Source organism: Brassica rapa, chromosome A06 (assembly GCF_000309985.2).
Source record: "Brassica rapa cultivar Chiifu-401-42 chromosome A06, CAAS_Brap_v3.01, whole genome shotgun sequence".
In the NCBI taxonomy this organism is placed as follows: domain Eukaryota; kingdom Viridiplantae; phylum Streptophyta; class Magnoliopsida; order Brassicales; family Brassicaceae; genus Brassica; species Brassica rapa.
The window spans coordinates 23,105,218-23,124,609 of NC_024800.2; the positions used below are offsets into that span (position 1 = coordinate 23,105,218).

The 19,392-nt window shown below is 37.7% G+C and overlaps 3 protein-coding genes and 1 long non-coding RNA gene across 8 annotated transcripts; all 4 read right to left on the reverse strand.

The window, feature by feature from the left end:
* Positions 1-75: 75 nt before the first annotated feature.
* On the reverse strand, positions 76-424 carry LOC117126215. Its single transcript, XR_004448721.1, has 2 exons — positions 389-424; positions 76-131 (listed from the first exon to the last, which is right to left on the reverse strand). It is a non-coding gene; the product is annotated as an uncharacterized LOC117126215 (long non-coding RNA).
* A 337-nt stretch (positions 425-761) lies between these two features.
* Positions 762-6,426, reverse strand: LOC103874522 (protein ALWAYS EARLY 1). Of its 3 annotated transcripts, none has more exons than XM_009152947.3 (18): positions 5,895-6,426; positions 5,464-5,585; positions 5,261-5,359; positions 5,118-5,183; positions 4,927-5,004; positions 4,662-4,836; positions 4,255-4,493; positions 3,933-4,170; positions 3,689-3,760; positions 3,370-3,605; positions 2,874-3,188; positions 2,616-2,794; positions 2,273-2,549; positions 2,009-2,197; positions 1,793-1,906; positions 1,611-1,688; positions 1,224-1,502; positions 762-1,102 (listed from the first exon to the last, which is right to left on the reverse strand). In XM_009152947.3, exons 1-18 carry the CDS (start codon positions 6,175-6,177, stop codon positions 938-940), a joined length of 3,204 nt encoding a protein of 1,067 aa, XP_009151195.2. In that variant the 5' UTR covers positions 6,178-6,426; the 3' UTR covers positions 762-937. The 3 variants fall into 3 exon arrangements, with proteins under 3 accessions (XP_009151195.2, XP_018508069.1, XP_009151196.1); XM_018652553.2 differs by having other exon boundaries at positions 5,464-5,553; positions 5,895-6,124; XM_009152948.3 differs by having other exon boundaries at positions 5,464-5,590; positions 5,895-6,121.
* A 2,776-nt stretch (positions 6,427-9,202) lies between these two features.
* Positions 9,203-13,809, reverse strand: LOC103874524 (long chain acyl-CoA synthetase 7, peroxisomal). Its single transcript, XM_009152950.3, has 23 exons — positions 13,429-13,809; positions 13,238-13,298; positions 13,050-13,127; positions 12,889-12,960; positions 12,720-12,801; positions 12,505-12,610; positions 12,353-12,429; positions 12,216-12,260; positions 12,046-12,132; positions 11,850-11,939; positions 11,629-11,708; positions 11,437-11,530; positions 11,271-11,359; positions 11,106-11,194; positions 10,897-11,026; positions 10,675-10,793; positions 10,457-10,580; positions 10,292-10,378; positions 10,075-10,178; positions 9,906-9,991; positions 9,737-9,823; positions 9,569-9,655; positions 9,203-9,481 (listed from the first exon to the last, which is right to left on the reverse strand). The coding sequence occupies exons 1-23, from the start codon at positions 13,553-13,555 to the stop codon at positions 9,386-9,388; spliced, it is 2,097 nt and encodes a 698-aa protein (XP_009151198.1). The 5' UTR covers positions 13,556-13,809; the 3' UTR covers positions 9,203-9,385.
* Positions 13,810-14,162: 353 nt separating this feature from the next.
* Positions 14,163-19,038, reverse strand: LOC103874525 (mitochondrial Rho GTPase 1). 3 transcript variants are annotated; one of them, XM_018652557.2, is made up of 16 exons: positions 18,816-18,979; positions 18,375-18,602; positions 18,048-18,180; positions 17,718-17,867; positions 17,262-17,438; positions 16,869-17,123; positions 16,578-16,646; positions 16,450-16,505; positions 16,287-16,368; positions 15,849-16,060; positions 15,680-15,749; positions 15,273-15,385; positions 14,936-15,086; positions 14,662-14,848; positions 14,434-14,541; positions 14,188-14,365 (listed from the first exon to the last, which is right to left on the reverse strand). In XM_018652557.2, the coding sequence occupies exons 2-15, from the start codon at positions 18,593-18,595 to the stop codon at positions 14,468-14,470; spliced, it is 1,950 nt and encodes a 649-aa protein (XP_018508073.2). In that variant the 5' UTR covers positions 18,596-18,602; positions 18,816-18,979; the 3' UTR covers positions 14,188-14,365; positions 14,434-14,467. The 3 variants fall into 3 exon arrangements, with proteins under 3 accessions (XP_018508074.2, XP_033129632.1, XP_018508073.2); XM_018652558.2 differs by having other exon boundaries at positions 14,163-14,541; positions 18,375-18,595; positions 18,816-19,038; XM_033273741.1 differs by having other exon boundaries at positions 14,163-14,541.
* Between the last annotated feature and the right edge of the window lie 354 nt (positions 19,039-19,392).

Sequence of the window (19,392 nt, forward strand, 5' to 3'; positions counted from 1 at the left end):
CTTGAGTTGTCCCACACTGAAAATAGGAATTGTCATGAATACAGAATAAAGTTACATAACAACACTTAACACACACACACCTTCTCCAGCAATTGCACTGCCCTCTGATTAGCAGCTTTATATCTCTCTGCCTACAGTCACAACAACACTAGAGCTTAGTTGCAATTTTGAGTATATGAAACAGAAGACATACTGAACAATGAACAATGAACAATGATCAATTTCACTTCCACTTGGTTGTGAAAACTAAATACCCATTAACCCAAATAAAAAACAACAGAGAATAAAGAAACACAGATGAAGACAGTCTCTACCTTAAAGATCAAAAATTTATAAAGCATACGAAACAGATTTGACTAAACAATAGATGAAAAGGGAAGAAGGATACCAGTTTCTGGGGAGTAAAAATCCACTTGGACCGTTGTGTTGATGTCTGAAAATCCGCCATTACTTGAGCTGATTAACAGCTCCCACTGATTCAAAAGATCCGAAAATCGAAAATCTCACTTCTGAATGTTCCAAAGTATCTCTCTTTATCAATACCCAACAAAAAAAAAGTGTCTCTCTTTTATCGACCAGTGTGTTAATGCCGATCAAATTCACACACACTATCGACTGAGGTTCTCCTTCTGAATCAGACAGAACCAGTAGGCAGTAGAGATAAAGCTGAACCACCGTTTCAATTTCAATTTTATGAATCAGACCGAACCAATAAATGTTGTTTTTTTTTTCCTTTCTCCAAGCAGAGAAGAGAACAAAACTGAGAAAGACCAAAAAAATACAGCTCCATTACATAATCAATGGTAACCAATCAAGAAGCTGTTCATTTATTAACTAACTTAAACTATACTAACCTATATAATCTGCTATCCTTTTTTCCAAATGATGATAGATACATACACGGTTAATTTTGTAAGGAACTCAAAAAGTTATATATTCATGTTTTGACAAGAGCCATGATTTGATTCTTGATCCATCCCATGCAAGTCTGTATTTCTCTGTAGATCGGCATGTTCTGCGGACACCGCGGCTGCAAGCTACTCACTGCTGTCTCCATCACCTGAGCCACGTCCCCTGGTGGGTACTGCTTCTCTGTGCACTTCTGCAGTCATTTATAAAAGTTCAAATCAATACCCCCATTACCCTCTATGTGAGAAATAAACCTCAAAGTTTGTATTCTTGATTTACATTAGACTTTTATTTTAAGTTTCCTCTTAATTTACCTGAATCATGAGCCAAGTTGCAACACAAGAGCTGATCAGCTCTGAATCCATTTGCGTTTCGTTTTTCCCTGATCCCATCAATCCTTCATTCATGGCTTCTCCTGTGTTTGAGGGAGACCGGTTTTGATGATGATGATCCAAGCTGCCATTGGCTTGGTCTTGATGCTTCATACGAGACACTATAGAGTTATCTAATGGCTGATGATGTTCGCCGATTGAGTCTAAAGCTTGTATGACCATCTTCCCTGCGTCTTTGTCATCCATCACAGAAGATGCAGCCTACAACCCCAACAGTGAAACCAATTTAAACAAAAACATAGACTTGTATCACTTTGAGTTCTCTGTATTCAGAAAAATACAACTAAATTCAACACATAATATAACTACCTTTATAGCTGCATCCACCATAGCTTGTGCTATTGACCTTGAACCACTGACAATTCCAAGCATTTCTGGCTCCATTTCCTGAAAACCAGAATCATGACAGGATAAACAAAATGAGTACTTTTATACTTTTTAAATTTACCAATCCCAAGGCAGAGTTCATTTGGTTTACCAATAGTCCTTACCTGTGCATCTGAAGTACGCTCCAGCATCAGATCTTGTTGAATTTCATCTCTTCTTTCTTTGCGATTGGCTGTGTTATACGTTTGATCAGTAGTGACTCGCCTGTCTCTATCATCCTGTAGAGACTTATTGCATTATGCATAGAGTCTACCAAAAATGTACTGAACCAAAAAAGAAAGATCAAAGGTTTAACAGACCATTCAAACGTCATTGTTTACCTCTTTCTTAGTATGACTCATAGAAAATTCGACATTTTCAAGCTCGGAAGGAGTGAACAGAACAGATGCATCAGAGCTTGGGTGTTTCCTAACCTGTGCTTCTCCGCATACAGTCAAGCAGTTATCCATTTGCCTCCTTAGACCGTCAGGAGTATATTCTAACGGATTTAAAGGCATGCAATCAATGTCCTGTAACAAAAAGGATTTGTTAAATCATCTGAGATAAGATTAAAAGTATATAAAATATTATAGATTGAGATTTACCATAACCACGTCGACTCCCAACTCATCAAACAGAACGTTGTACTTGTTATGATCAATAGTAAGAATCTTGCCATCACGAATCTCCCGTGTTTTTGGATGGATGGCAATGACTCTATTCCCAACTGATAAAGGCTGGGCCAAATCTGTATGAAGCACTTCTCTAGCACCTGCACGTAGCTCTGCGTATTGCTTTCTCACAGATTCACGATATTGTTCGAGTTTATCCCGCTCTTCATGTACGAATCTCTCAGAGAATCTCCGAGGTCTGCCAAGAGAACTGAACATATACAGAGAATGAGTAACCTTTTCAAATCTTTGAATATATAAGGGAACTGTAACAAACCTTTTAATGACGCTCCATTCAAGACGAGTAAGTCTTGGAACGTGACCAAGACCCACGTGATTCAGATAATCAACGAACTCCATCTTTGCAAACCACGGATAGTCAATGGCACTATAGAACCATTCGAATATGCACCTTCGACGTACCAATGGATGTGATAGACAAGTCGAAACCTTGTCCTGTAAAATGGAATAAAAGCAAATAAGTTAACAGGTTTTTAATGCGTCCTAAGAGAAAAATGAAGTTAGAGACTCCCACCTTTAGTAGCTCATGTTCTGGATCTATTTCGTAACTATGTGACTTGTTGTGAGTGGTTTCAGAAGATTTAGTTCTTTCTTGTAAACTTTTCTTCAAACTAATCTTACGCCTGTTTGGTGGTTTCTGCGGCAAGCTCGCTGGACCCGAACCTGAAACTTGTGTAGCTGACACTGCTTCATTTGGTCTTGTTATTTTCTTATCACTAGTTGAACAAGATTCTTCCGATGTCTTTGCTGTTTTCTGCTGCTTTGCTGGACCTTGACCAACACGTCTGGCGTTGATCGAAGTCTTCAAATTATCATCTTCAGCCGATTCCTGCAATGCAATAAACAAAGCATAAGTGTTTTTGATCAAAATACTTTGTCAATGATCCTACAATTGCATTGTGGACAACCAACCACATATCAGACAGAGTAAGATTAAATTCAAGCAAAAAACTACCAAATAGGAGAGAAGCGTTTTTTTTTTTTTTGCACATATATAGATAACCAAATACCTTATTATGTAGAGGTTTACGTTTTCTTCTTGAAGTGTCAAGTTCCCCTATGGGAACAGCATTACCATCAACGAGTTCCTGCGCAGACTTCGGTTTTCTACTATCAGCAGCTGAAATTACATGTAGGACACTATGGTCTTCTCGTCCTGCTTGTTTTGCCTTTTCTCTGGTATGGCTACTGGATACGGTTTCCCGAGTGTTAGCTACTCTTTCTTCTTTCAACTCCGCAGATGATTCTGGATCCAAATATAAACATTAGAAATAAATAAAGAGAGGTAAGATGTTAAAGCTGCAGAATATAAAAGTATTCGATCCTCACCTGATTCCATCAAACCACCCGGAGTCAGTAAAGCTGACAAGTCAGCCAATGCATGCAGAGCTTCTAATCCATCTACATATAAAAAATGAAGGCCTTTAGGTTAGGAAGACAATGTGGTATAGTAATAATCGAAATTTCACATCTATGACAAAACTATAAAAAGGGACTATTACTGGACCTATGGTTTTACTTCCATAAAATAGTTTCTTATTAGCTTTTTTTGGCTATCTAGTGAAAATATTACCTCTTGGGGCGTTGCATGCTTCTCCGCTATCATCAGAAGTATCTCCTTCTGCTTCTACAGTTCTGACATTTTTCTCCTTCCGAGGAACCTCCGCGTTACCAACCCCTTCTATATCCATCAACAAGGCACCATCTCTATCTGGAGATCTCTTAATGTGCCTCCTATCTCGGCTTATTCTCACCACATTCCTAGACATGGAGCTAGCTTGGTGCTTGGATTGAGCTTCCTTAGCTTGTGACTGGCAAAACCCAAAGAGTAGAATCGTTATTGTAAATGAATCATGACATAATAAACCTTAAAAAATCTAGAGATATAGAGATACCATTTTCACATTTGGCGTGGTGTCTGGTCTTCTATATGGAGACCCTCCAACCCTTGTCGATGCATTTGCCAATGCTAATGCTAGTATATCATCATCATCATCATCATCATCAGCATCAGCCTCAAGTTGTTTCTTGGCTCTTTTATTTGGTGGCGTTGAACCTTGTGTATCATCCCTCTGGTCTGCACTTGGTACAAGAAACCGAGGTGTACGTTTACCAGTGGCACGTCGCTCCCTTCCTGCATAACGTAACGGTAACAAATTATTATACATTCTTGAACATATTCATTTTACATGTATTATCCACAGATAGCTACTCTATAAATATTTGATTAAGGCTATAAATATACCCTATAATTCCACAGAATTAAGCCATAAATTACAGGAAACTGATTTAATGATTGTACCATAAACTTGTGTCGTCTTCAAAAATGAGAGGCATCCTTCCGTTGATGCAATTGAATGTGGTGAGATAACTTCTTCTCGAACATCACTAGGCGGAACTTTAGCACGTTTGCGCTTCTGATATTTCCTCGATACTCCAGAAGCACCGTGGCCTTCTCCTTCACTTTCGCTCTCCTCCTACAAAAATGCATGTACACAACTTTACTAAACAGACAATGTGAACCCATTTCTAAGGTGTTGCAGCCGTAATAAAACAAATGGACTCACTATGACGCTGTAATGGTCAGTCATCATTGCAATGAGACCAGCTACAGACGCAGTTCCCTCGGGCAGGGACAAATATGCCTGAAAAAAAGAAAAAGGCAAAATCAAATGTAAGAAGGCATTCATTATTCACCTAATTTCGTTTTAAGGTTAGAAGTAAGCTTAGAGAAAGTGAGATATTCTTGTACTCATACCCGATTCATAGAAAAAAGGGCTTCCACCATATCAGCAGACCGGTTACTCCGCACTGAAGCAGCTACCTAAGCAGCAACGAAGTAGTGTTAAGAGACTTTGAAGTCATACAAAAGTAGAGAAAGTAACCATATACTGTTGTTACCTTTTTCCAGTCTCTGCCGTGCTTCCGATAGGCATCATAGAAACGCTCAAGCTCACCTTTCGTCCACTGAGGTCCCAACTTGTCAGTCAACTTCTTCTTCTAAAAATTTGAAAAACCCATAGTAAAAAAAAAAAAAAAAAAAGAGAAAGTTAAAATCTTTTAATAAGATATAAGATTAGGTCAATGCGGAAAAAAAAACTCACACGTTGCTTGACTTTGTCTATATCTGGAGAGGAGGAGGCTTCTTTGGTGACGCGCTTGTTCACACTCCTCGGCGCCATATCCTCTTCTCCCTTCAACCAAATTCCCCAATCCAATTCAACACCTTTACTTTACAATTTTGCAGTCATCAGTAAAATAAAACCAAATCCAAGAGGATCGAAATCAACTTGAGGGGGAGATTCAAAAGAGAACAAGACCCAGATTCGGATTGAGATTTCGAAAAAAGAAAAAAACGCAAGAAGAAACATGAATCACAATTTTCAACAAATTTGTAATTTGAAAGTAATCCAACTTCGAAATCGAAATCAAGCAGAATCTTCCCCCAAATCAAGTAATCCAAAGTTCGAAAAATACCCAATTAGTTCTGCTTAAAACCCCTCTAAGAACCCTAGATCAGAACAGATCCACTCACCCGAGTAACGCAGCTCAAAGAGAATCTGCGTTGAACCACACGGAGTAGAGCTCGGATGAGAGAAAAGCTTTTGAGAAGCTTCTTGGAGAGATCGTGAGAAATTTCGAAAGAAGTTTTTTAAAAGAGAGAGAGAGAGATTGAAAAAGAAAAAAAGATTATTTGGGAGATGAAGGAAGAGACAGAGAGAGAGAGGGGAGAGAGGCGTTGCCGCGAAACTTGAATAAAAGGACGACGACTCCAGAGTTGAGAGAGAGAGAGAGCCAATAGGCATTCTCCTTTTCATATCTAACGCGTGGGATCTGAAGCGTCCACGTGGCTTCTCGGTATATGCACCGTTAGATGTTCTTGATTTTCACTTAGGGTTTGTAGTAACGGCAACATGCGATCATATTTGAAAATACCCGTATGAAAAATGGAAAATCTTATTGCGTATATTTGCTATTCTTTTTTTTTTTTTGTCAGCTCTCGTACTTTCTTTAAAAATATTTTATATGTAAACATTTTTAATGTATTTATCACAATATTTTTTATCAAATGTGATACAAATAGTAGGAGTTTTATTATGGAAAGATATTGTAAACTATTTAAAAACTGTAAAAGAAAAAAATAGCTAAATATTTTAATAAATTTAATGATTTTTAATATATTAATTAATTTAATTTGATTCCAAAGTCACATTTTGTAACTTAGAAACTAGAAAGACACATGGTTATCTGTCAAAGAAACAATTGCAACCAATACATTACTTAAATGAAATCTGTAAATTAATAGAAAACTATTATATGTTGTTTTTTTCAAACAAAAACTCATAATCTATTATATAATAGGAGAGTTTCTCTCCCCCTGATGCGACACGTCAGCGGTCTGTGGATCCCATTTTTTAAAAGTGAAAAAATATCAAATATATGGCTCGAACCCAGGTTATTGAAATATAAACATCCACAATTATACCATTGCACTAAAGGATACTTTGTACATTGATGGCCGAAACTAATATATATTATGAAGGTCGGAAACTAATATAACATTATGGACCCCACTTTTTTTTTTTTAAATTGATAGGTAACGAATGGACTTCGACAAAATGGGCTTTGGGCTTATTGATTTTCTGTTTATTAGGCTTTGTATCTGCTCAAAGTGGTGATACAGACAAAGCTAAGAAGATTAGGAAAGCCGCCATCTTCACCATCTCCTTCGTCGCTTGCGATTCCCCTTCTGGCAATCAGTTATTATGGTCGATCTTTAAGGCTCTACGCACGTTTTGCGCCTACCAAACGCTTAGTTTCTGCTCTAACGCCTTCAGAGCTCTCATATATATAGAATTCCTCGAGGTATAAGCTCCATCTTGTCTCAAACTTTTCTTTCTCAGTTTTCCGTTCGCTTTACTTTCTCACATCCGTCGCGAAAATGACTTATCCAGCTGCTCCAGCCGCTTCAGCCACCATTGCCGCCGTTCCCTTCTCCACCTTCAACTCTCTCCGCCTTGGAAGGTCCACTCAGTTCATTGTTGGTCGGCTCATCCGATTCTAGGATTCCAGGAACATTAACAAGAATGGAGAGTTTATGGGCATCACCATTCTCCTCCTTGATGAACTGGTGATGATTGTTTCTAACTTATTTTTTATAACTTTAACTCTGCTTTGCTTATTCTTTGTACATATATGAAACGTGTCTTCATGTTTTTGTTTTGGTTTTGTCTATGGATTTTTTTATGAACAACTAATGATTTTTCTCTGTTTTTCTTACAGGATTCTGTGATCCACGGTTTCATCCCTGCAATCTCCAAACAAAACATGAAAACTGAATGAATTATGTTTTTAGCAACCGAATCTAAAAGAAATAAAAGACATCTTACTTAATAAATTAAAACCTTTTCTTTTGCAGATTCCAACGACGATGAAGCACCCGAGGACCAACGACAATAGAATGATGCGGACGAAGCCTAACTGATGTAAGTAAACTCCTCTTCAATAACGCATCACACTATTATCGCTCCCCAATCTCACAAACTTAAGCTCTAATCATGCGAGGGATCCCACAGGTGATGTTGTCCCGACAACAGAGAAAAAAAAAGAAAGATAACCTAACGTTTTTTTTATTTTCAGTTTTTAAGTTCAAATCATGTTTTAGACATAGAACCCAACATAATTTGAGCCCAAACATTTTAAACCCACAATTACTTTTTCATAATGTAAAAACGTCAACCTTCGTTTATGTTTTGTTAAACTATTTTAATCTTTATGTTTTGTTAAACTATTTCACACAGGGGGCAGATCTCCTTAGAAGGGGAGCCACTCGCCACGATGCTTCCAGTTTCACCATTCTTGAAACTCTTATGAACCACAAAGCCAATATAAGAGCTCTGTTTCAATCCAACGGCTGGATTTTGTCACAGACCACCGCTAAGCCTGAAGAGAGAAGAGAAGTGAAGTGCTGCGTTTTGGAAGATGGTTACTTGGAGTTTACAATATGAAGATGGAACCCGTGACGAGGAAGACGAGGAGAAGTGTTACTTGGAATATCCTAACGTTGAGGATGTAGACAATGTGTGATCTTAGCGATGAAGATTAGTGTAGCTTTAATATATGCTACTAAGGTCCTTGAACTCCCTAACAAGTACTAGCAAACAATGTGTATTTTAAAAAAATAAAATAATTTTGTAATGCAAGTAGTTTGAAACTTTGAGTATTTATTCAAACAACGGATATATACAGAGTTGATAACTTGATATGGACCCCCAAATAAGTTGGTGCTGCGCTGTCACAATATATGTCTTTTTAATTTCATATACCTGACGTAAGCTTCTTCATTTTTTTCTCTTTCCCTTTTCGTTGTTCCACGCTCTATATTTCATGTTTAGGCTTTTTTCACATTCTCTATATTTTACCTTAATTATACTTTTTGAATTTTCCTTCCGTTTTGGGAAATGTCTCTAACTTGAGTTAATCGTCAAAATCTAGGATCAATTTTGTTGTCTTATTTCCGATAAATTGTATTCTTTAATTTGCATAAATCTTAAATAACACTAACATTCCGTAAATCATACCACCCCATCGATATCCAAAGTAACCATCTCCGCGCTTGCGCGGAGTCTCAGCACCTAGTATTTTATACATTATGAGTTTTTATCGATTATCGTCATGTGTTGTTCTGAACATTTTGATTGACTATCATTATTAGCTGTGGTTAAATATCAATATTCTCTTAGAAAATGAATACTGTAATCCATCCATCCTAGTTTTAGTATAGTGAGTATATAAACAATTTAAGTAATTATTAAAGTTAAAGTAATTGGGTTCAAAAAGAAATCGTAACGAAATAAAGCCATTCTCTTCTTCTTTTTATTTAATAGTATAAACGAAAATTACAGCATAAAAATCTGGTTTATTTCTTATGAATCTACCTCCCAATCACATATTTTTTTGTAGTTTTATCTTGTATCAATCCCTTGGACTACAACAGGTACTTTTGCGTCTAATGCATATCGAGCATCACAGTTTAGAAGGCACAGGGTCCGAAGATGCAATTTCCGCATACATTTTGGATATTGCCTCTGCAAAGTAAGCTTTTGCTTGTGGTCTCTTTACCTGTTAATTTGTAAGTTTTAAGCACATGAAATTAGAGATTTCCAACTTCATTGCGGTTTCAAATAATTCATATTGGTGTTGGTTTACCTTAAATGTTGGTGTTAGAAGTCCATTCTCTAAGGTGAATGGTTCTGGCACCAAAGTCACAGCCTTTGCAAACTCAAATCCTCTCAACTATATAGCACAACAAATTGTTAGCTTGTTGTTTTCTTTATGACATGAGAGATTGTTAACTCTTATTTTGTTCGTTCTTACCTGAGCTTCTCTTCCAACGATGTCCATCTCGGCAAGAACAGCCTTCCTCACTTTTGGATCTTTACAAAGCTGTGCTAGATTCTCATACTGTAATCACCAAAAAGAGAGGTTTCTTTAGCTGAGCTGAATAAGAAGCCTTGAGGGTTATAAATAATAATAATAATAATACCTTGATGCCTTCTGATGCAGCCCAATCTTTCATAACATCTGGATCAACTGCAACTATAGCCACTAGAGAGGAATTGAAGCTATCACCTAACATTAATAGACATTTCAGACTTGGTTGAGAAAATAGCACAAGTGAAGAAGCATATGTGTTTTAGTCTTTTTGTTATTACCGTGTATGAAACACTGGGAAACAAATCTACATTTCGTATAAACATTTTCGATTTTCTCCGGTGCTATATATTCCCCTTGTGCCAACTTAAATATGTTTTTCTTCCTGTCATGAACATTGCAAGTTTTAACAAACATTTTTCAATTCTTCTATATATCCATAATAATCCACCAAAGAAATATCAAAACAGTAAGATTGTTTCGAATTTATAAAAGAACCTGTCGATGATCTTGAGACGACCACCAGGTAACCACAGGCCAATATCTCCCGTGTGTAGCCAGCCATCCACGTCCATAATTTCTTTCCTGCTCAGCTAAAATGTGTCAAGGCCCAAGTTTACTTATCTATATGCATATAACGCAATAATGAAGAAAATGAGTTACGTTTGTTCTTCATCTTTGTAATAGCCTTTAAAGATGATTGGCCCTCTAACACAGATTTCACCACGTGGGTATGGTTGATCTTCCGATGTGTAATTCATTTCAGGAACGTCCACAAGTTTTACCTCTGACAAAAAAAAAATCAATTATACATTAACCAGTACTCATATCAATACATATTTGATTAAAAATTCTTCTCCATACTGTATTCTGCTTCTTACCACACGCTGGATTAGGAGATCCGACATGGCCAGATAAATTGTCACCTTCATCCATAGAGCTTATGACACACGAAGTCTCGGTCATGCCATACCCTTCACGGACCGAACATCCAAAGCATCTGTACATCATGATGATGAAGCAAAGACCATATTTTATTTTTGTTAAACGATTCTTAGAAACCAGTGAGAGTGAATCACGTTACAACCGCAAAGAAAACTTACACTCTCAAGAAATCCATGACATCGGGTGACAGTGGAGAAGCACCAGACCCCATGAACCGAACACGTCCACCGAGCTTTTCCTTTATTTTGTTGAACACCAGTTTGTCCCAAAGTGGAGATGGACTCCTTCCTAAAGAACACATGCAGAAAGCTTAACAAAAGGCATACTTAATTCACTTTTTAAAACTGTTACTATTATCACACACTACCATTTAAGATTGCCTTCTTCTTTGAGTTATAGGCAAGTTGGAAAAGCCTTCTTTTTGTAACCCCGGATGATTTTACCGCACTTGTAATCCTGTAAAGATAAAAAAAAAACTTAGCACATAGAACCACATAACTCCTCAATTACATGGGACATAAGGGTGACTTACCCATCATAGACTCGATTATATAAGCGAGGGACACTGCAGAATACTGTTGGCCTTAGCACAGCCAAATCATCCATCAGTTTCATGATATCCTGTTAATATCTAAATTAGTCTGACTCTGTACTACAACGGGCATCTCAATATGTCACAAGAGATGAGCTTGACATACTCCCTGATAGAAACCGATGGAAACACCACCATACACCCCCATTATCTGGTTTGAACGTTCATATATGTGCGCCAACGGAAGATATGATATGTAACTATAAGGACAGAAGACATCTCAGTTAAAGATCTTCCATTATAAGGAAATGGTTAAACTACAGAATATAAAATAGTGAAGGGAAAATTTTCAACTCACATGTCATCAGGTAAGAAATTTATTGACAAGCTGGAACCGGCGACATTTGATATCAAGTTTTCATGACTCAACATAGCACCCTTCATATAAAAACAAGTATATTGTGAAGTGTGTTTTAGCTTCAAAAGTGATTCATTCACCATGTTTTTTCCAGCATCAATACAACTAGAAGAACAAAGAAAACACACATAAGGCTTCAGAAACTGGTGACAACAACTCACCTTTGGTGTTCCTGTGGTTCCACTTGTGTAGCATATGGTTGCAATGTCTTCAGGCTTTGGAGGGGAAAATGGATGTACGCTACTGCGACCCTAAAAAAAAAATCAGTAGCAACATGAAGTCTCTCTAACTACCAGACAAGGAATAACTATTCATAAAGCTAATGACCAATACAAACAACACATTGTACAAGGGTACCTGACTCAATAGCTTTTGGTATGATACAATTTTGACTCCAGAACCTGGAGGAAGTGATGGCAAGTTCTCATCAGCCCCTCCCACCACCTTATCACAGGTGCAGATAAAGATAAATAAGTGCTAATTATTTATAAAAACTTGCTGAAATTACAAATTTAAGAAGTACATACCACGACAAGACGAATGGTTGGGATTTCGGATAGGAAGCTTAGCAACTGCATAGTTCCCCCATTATTAAAAAAAATACAGTCTAGACCACTTCGACTGATTCTCATAAGATAATGGAACAAATAAAAACAACACTTACGGTATTTAAGGTTTGTGGTACACAAAAGATGGCCTGAAGAGTAGCATGATTCACAACAAACTTAACAGCGTCTGGACCTGTGTGACACAGAAAATCATATTTAAGAAAATACAATTTCTTTCAAACCTCCAAACAGTTATAAGATGAGGTACCAAGTGTATCGTATAAAGGAACAGAGATGAATGAATAGGCTGCACAAGCATGATCAACAGCCAACCACTCTGGTCTGTTGATAAAATAGAGCCCAACGCAAGCTCCCTGTTCCATTAAATTCAAGTCTTAAGACAAAACCATACGGATCAATAAAACTAGAAACGTTGAATGCAGCTCGCTATATATTCCATATTCAAAGAAGAAGAAAAGTTACATGATTAATTCCATTATATATAAGTCCTGAACCTATGGCTTGTCTAGCAGAAGCTGTTTCCGCATATGTCATCCATGTGTACCTTCAAACACAAAAACACATCACATGATAAACATAAACATACCACAGCTCAAAAGTTAGTTAAAAGAAGAGTTTTTCAAAAACTTACTCTCCAATGGTTCCATCAGGGCGAGCTCGTGTACCAAGATACTTGTTATCAGGATATGTTTCAACAGCATGTCTGAATATTCCACAAAAACAGAACAATTTTCCAGCGTTAGATCATAAACTAACCGATTATTTGAACAAAGGTTAAAGAGTAGTACTTACACAAAGTTGTCGTGCAGAGTCCCTATTTCAGGATGATTCGGGAATCTGCTAAAGAGCTTGGTAGGCGACTTCGCAGATCTGGCACGGACAAAACAGAAATTGCACCATAATAATAATCATAAGCACATACACGCTCGTTAAAACCAAAGGTACGTAACAAAAACAACAATATCTCAAAGTGTGTTGACCTGTGGACATTCCAAATTCCAGTGTCCAGCTTTTCTGGAAGCACAACGCTGTAGCTATCCTCTATAGAAAAAAATGAAAAGCTCAATCTCAATGGTAAACAAACAGAGAGATCAAAGATATTAAACGTAAAAGTTGTAAACGTATATTAGTCAAAAAAAAAAGAAGTTGTAAACATATATAGGGTCCTCACCGTTAGAGAAGGGTGCCGCAGAAGCGGTGGCGTTGAGGAAGAGAGAGAGTTGATCATCAGCCTGAGAAGAATCAAGGTGAGAGCGGAGGGTCTGGAGACGACGTTGTGCCGGTGAAGAAAACTCCATCGTGGATGAGTTTTTCTTTTTAACTCTCCAGAAACTTTTTGAGATAATAATAATATTAAGCCACCGATTGCTTCTTCACGACATAAATAACATTCTATCAAAACATTTCAGTGTAAAAAAAAAATAAAAAAAGGTGAACACTACTTATATAGCAGAAGATCAACGTTGGATTATGAATGCTAAATTAAGTATGTTTGGTCGGAGTGGACTCATGAGCCGTGATGATCATTTCTTTTAATAGGTTACAATAATTATTCATACTGAACAGTTAGTTATCTGTACTTTTCTTACATATTGCTTACGTCATTTTTTCTGAGATCCACAGGAAGAGATCAGGCACTCTTTTCCATGTGGATAATTTACCATTCTCAGATATTACTATTTGGTCCGCAACATTACAAATATTTACATTTTGTACCAATAAAAAGTCAATCTCTTATTTCATGCTCTAAACAAACAAGAAGTGAATTTTTAAACATTTGAACGATTGCCTCCATTTTATAACATAATATGACATCTTTATTTGTCTACATGAGCTGCAATACACAGTAGCAGGATGAACCAAAGTTGTCTCTGGTATGAGATTTGATAAAAGTCCGGGTGTTGATTTTTAAACTGTTGTTGCTTGTTGATTTGTAGAACAGAGCATGCCAAAAATAAGAATAACCATCAAGGAGACAAGAAGTTCGTTTTGTTATTGAAGAAACTCAACACAGTATATTTGACCATGTTCTCTTTTTCTGTCCCTAAAATGTTTGTGTTCCTACAGATCTTCAACCATCACTTCAAAGCCCCATTTCCATTAAACTTCTAAAAAAACAATACTCTGGTAAGAAACTTGGGAATGATAAACAAACCCGGAACAAGAGTGTTCGCACCTTGAGACCATTAGGTTCTTCATTCTCAATCTTCTCAGGCAGAAGTGCTCTTTCTTGCTGCGTACACACGGTATGCAGCCAGCCCAACGACCACAGCAGCAGCTCCAACTGTTTACAAATTTAAAAGGAGATTTCAGCAATCATTTTTTTTTTGTCTGAAGCTTTTTTGTTATGGGTTTGTTTGTGAGAAAACTTGTGTCAAGAATAAAGACTATGGAAGAAACGTACTTGAGACAGCCATAAGAGAGCGGTTGATTAGCCTGTTGTAATGTTTGCGGCTTTTTCCTGCTTCGGTCTCTGGAATACTCAGATGAGGATGTTGCGCTGCTGTTAATATTTTGCGGAATAAGTTGTTGAAGTCCCCCAATTTGGAGCTGATGGATACCGGAGGCTCTATTCCCATATCTTGCGTCACCTGCAAGAAAGATCAATGTGAATAAGTAAGGTGCTTTGTAAGTTATTCGAGAGCTATTTTGATTGACTCATAGGTAAGGGACCCTACCCTGGTGGATTCTTGTATGGAAATCGGGAATGAATCAAGATCGTCTTTCGCTGAAACCATGAGGCAAGGGACCTCATATCCAGTGGCCTCCCCGTGAGTTGCAACTTCAACAAGCAACTCAGTCGCTCTCTTCCATGACGACTCATCAGAACTGGGTGTGAAAAAATAAGTCAGGAAATGCAAACAGCAACTCAAAGCCTCGTCAAGGTACATCAAACATTTACATCCAGTTAACGCAATTGTCACACACAAACTACAAGTGGAGAATGCTGTACAAGGAGAATGACAAGGCATCTACTTAAGCCTATTTCAACCAATCAAACAGAACAAAATATACCTGTCATACACGAAGACAGCTATGTCACATGCAGCCAAGGACTCCTTGGATGAAAATACCCCTTGAGCTCCACCTTCTGGAATTTCCCTCATCACAAGCGTTTTCTTTGCACTCTACACCCAGAGATTTGCAATTATCAGATTAATGAGCAATGAGAAACAAAGAGAAAAGTGTCCTCAAAAGATGCCAAAAAAGTAGCACATCTGAACAGTTTTGTTAAAAACGCACTAGTTGGAAACGCATGCATGCGGCAATAGAAACAACTCATCAAAGATAGACCCCAAATTAACACTCAAGTTTGCCATGCTTGTTTTGTATTTCGCACATTAGACATTATTGGCGAAGGGAAATGTAACCAAAATATATACACAAAAACAAAAACAAACTGCATAAGAAATCACACTCACCCCAGATTCATCCACCACATTTACTGCGTAGCGCTCATCAGCGGTTGATCCCGGGTTATCAGCATATGACCTAGATCATGAAGAGACACAACAGTAAACCACATGGATATGTCATCCTGATTGTATTTTGGAAATGTAACAAGTTTTGGTGAGAGCTAATATGGCAAACCTTCCAAGAAAGCAATTCAGTAATGCAGATTTTCCAGCGTTATTGGGTCCGAAAACAAAGCACTGGAAAACTTTTCTTTCACATTGTTGCTTTTTGCGATCTAAACGTCTTCTCCTAGTAAGACGAATTGCAGAAGATGGATCACCCGGGAATCCAATGTAAATCAAATGTTCCACACTCCGAGCCGGTTCTAATAGTGTCATCAGTGACCACTGCAAAGATAGAACTGAAAGATTAGGATAACATAAATTTTGAATTGGATTAATGAACAGAATAAAGATACATAAACAATTCTGTCTGACAGAAAGAATAACATGACATTTTAGTCTCTCAAAATCAAAGTAAAAATGAAACAAAAGAGAATGATTATATGTATTTGAATGCATGTAAAATGTTTCTTAAGTTGTTAAGCATGAGAAAGAGGAGAATGTTGATAACCAGTGACAGGAAAGCATCAAACGATAGTCCTCCAAGGGAAGTTTTCTCTGCCGCATCCACATAAGGAGCTTCCGTCCAAGGACTGCCATCCACTTGGCGTTTTAATGTAATGGAGATTAATCAAAATTACACGTTTTTTGCTTTCACGAGGTGGAAAAAGTACCTTTCAGGTGCAGTTGAAAAAAGATCCTCGATCTCTTGAGGTCTCAGATTATTATCCTGCAAAGTAAAAATTCATTATGACAACTACAAAAACTGCAACTTAAGCCATTAGTTAAAAAGGAGAATTACCCCATCGTCATCAAACAACACATACATTCCTTTCAGGAAGTCGATTGCTACATCCGTCAACTCGACACTCTACAAAGAAAAAAATGAACACAACCATTAGCTGGACATTGACAAGGAAGACAGGTTAATGTGAGCTGTACGTAACTGTATCCCAGTATTGTAACTTGTAAGCATTCAAATTCGTCTTTTTCTTAAAATTAAAAACACAGAATTCAATAAACAGCCCATCCAGTTGTGGATGACTAGAAAACCCAATGACTCCAGTAATGGATTCCGTTTGTGCAATTTTACCTGATCAGGTGCTCGCTTGAATAATGAAGGTGGAAGCAATTCATCAGCGAGTCTTATATCATTGTTATACCCAAACTTCCGAAGTACAGTCCATGTTGTCTCGAGCCTCCCTTTCTCAATAAAAAGTGCATGCAGAAACAGGAAGCCGGTCACTGTCAGTCCTCTTTCATTCACACCTTCGGGCAACTTTTCTTGCACAACCCTCTTAACACCTTCAATTTCAGAAGGTTGCAATGGTGCATGGAAACACTTGACCTATTTTGAAACAGCTATTAGATGCGTCATCGGGATAAGAGAATCATAACTTCTTTTAAAAGATCTGAAGGACAGACCAGAGCCAATACGATTAAGAAATAGCTAAAACACATGAAACACAAGAAGAGAAAAAAGAACCTGAAAATCATTTAACTCAGCCTCGCTAAGAGCACCATCTCTGTCATGGTCACAGAGTATAAAGATACGCTTCAAAGCCCTTACACACCGGGGTTTCAATGACTGGGACTCTTGATCGAACAGAGGTCCTGTTGGGTGAAGGACTGTTTTTTGTGCATAATAGAAAACTTCTTGTGCCTACAGGAAATTTTTTTATTAGGATGACAGTTCAGGCCTGAAATATAATTTATAACTCTCATCTAGTTGTTTTCTGACTATGCATTACAATTCATCCCCAATACAAGTGCAATTCAATCACAATAGTAACCACTTTACAGCAAAAAGTTAGCGCAACTAAAATCCTTGAAATTTCTTAGTAAGAAAATCCTTGAAAGTTACCTACCCCGAACCAACTTTTAGCCATGATTGAGGTAAGACAAATGTTATATCTTAAGAGGGAGACAGAAGTTATAAAACCTGGAGTTGCTTCAGGGCAGAACACTCGATACACGTCTCAATCTCCCGAAACTGATGCATTATAGGTGACATCACTTGTTCGAGGCTGACTTGGCTATTGTCGTCTCTCAAGTCGAGCTTACACCCTGCTACTATTATAGGAACTTTTACCTGTCAAAAAATATCACAAGCCAATCATAATAAGAAACAGCTAAACTTTAGGTAACAAAAAAATCTTCTCGACATTTTTACACAAGAACAGTGACATGACCACCAGGAGGAAAATTATACACCTACTACAACAGCAAGATCGACATGACTAAACTGAAAACAGAGAGAAAGAAAGCAAACCTCTAACCGCCGAAGCTCTGGAAGCCAGTAAGTACTCAAACCTTCGAGAGTCTCAGGTCGACCACAGTCATATGTCAAAACCACCGCATCTGCATTCCTCAATTCCTCGGCAACCATCTCCCTATCTTCCGGCCTGAGCCCACGAGCAGAAATATCAAAAGACACTTCAAGCACATCAACAAAGCTGTGAAAGCATGAATACCCTAAACCCTTTAACCAGTAACTAAACACTTGGCACATTGCTATCCCAATATCAACACCATATGTGCTAATACTATTCCTTCCAGTTCATCTACAGCTTAAGAACCATAAACATGTATAATCTACCTGGAGGAAGTGTCGACAATGGTGACGGGAACGCCGTCAGGGAAGAACTCCAAGGGAAGATTGGTGTCAGGGAGAACAGGAGGGACATTGGGAGGGAAAGAATCGGAGGCTGCAGCGACAATCAAGCTGGATTTGCCAGTTCCCTTGTCACCAACCACAACGATTCGCACAGATTTGGGTGAGCCTGGACAATCAACCGTACCAGCTGCGTATCTCGCCATCTGGAAACTGCACACAATAATCAAAATTAGAAGAAATAATCAGAGTCTCGGATTCAAGATTCAAGTAGATAGATGGATCATTGCGCGTTTGAGACCAATTAGCTTAAAATTTTCAATCAGATTTATAAATCGAGCAACAAGAGAGAGCAGGATCGTGAAGAACATGACGACGAACGATAGATAATCAACAGAAAGAGAGAAACGAGAAACAAGCACTGACCTAAACTGGAGAGTGAGGAAGACGCGAAGGTTGAAAAGCCCTAGGAAAGCCCTGGAGTTGGGAGGATTGTGGTGGTGGCGGTGACGATTGCAACTTGCAACCAACCAAGGAGGTGGTGAACAAATAGAAAGGCTTCTTTTGCTTCTATTCTAGTGGCATTTTCGTAAATTTTATTCACTCTGTTCTTTAACGCACGCAAGTTTATTTTTCTTTTTTGTCTTGTCGTCACTACGCACAAGTAATTTTCTTATTGTTTACCGCTTGATTTTTAACGACCACGCATACATGTATTTTACACAAGTTACTGATATTTGTATCTCTTTTTAAGGATAGTGAATCAGAACTATCCTTACCGAAGTGTAAGGTCCAGGTCCTTGATATTTTTTTATTAAGCTAATATTATCCTAACAATAAATATTTTTCCAAACCAAAAAGATATTATGTAACAACCTTCCAAATTTAAATGATACATTTATATTTCGTGCTTGTGCATTTTGAGACTAAACAAATTATCCGCCTCATATCTATATCGACTACTACATCACATACCACTTAGCTATGTATATGATTCATTTAA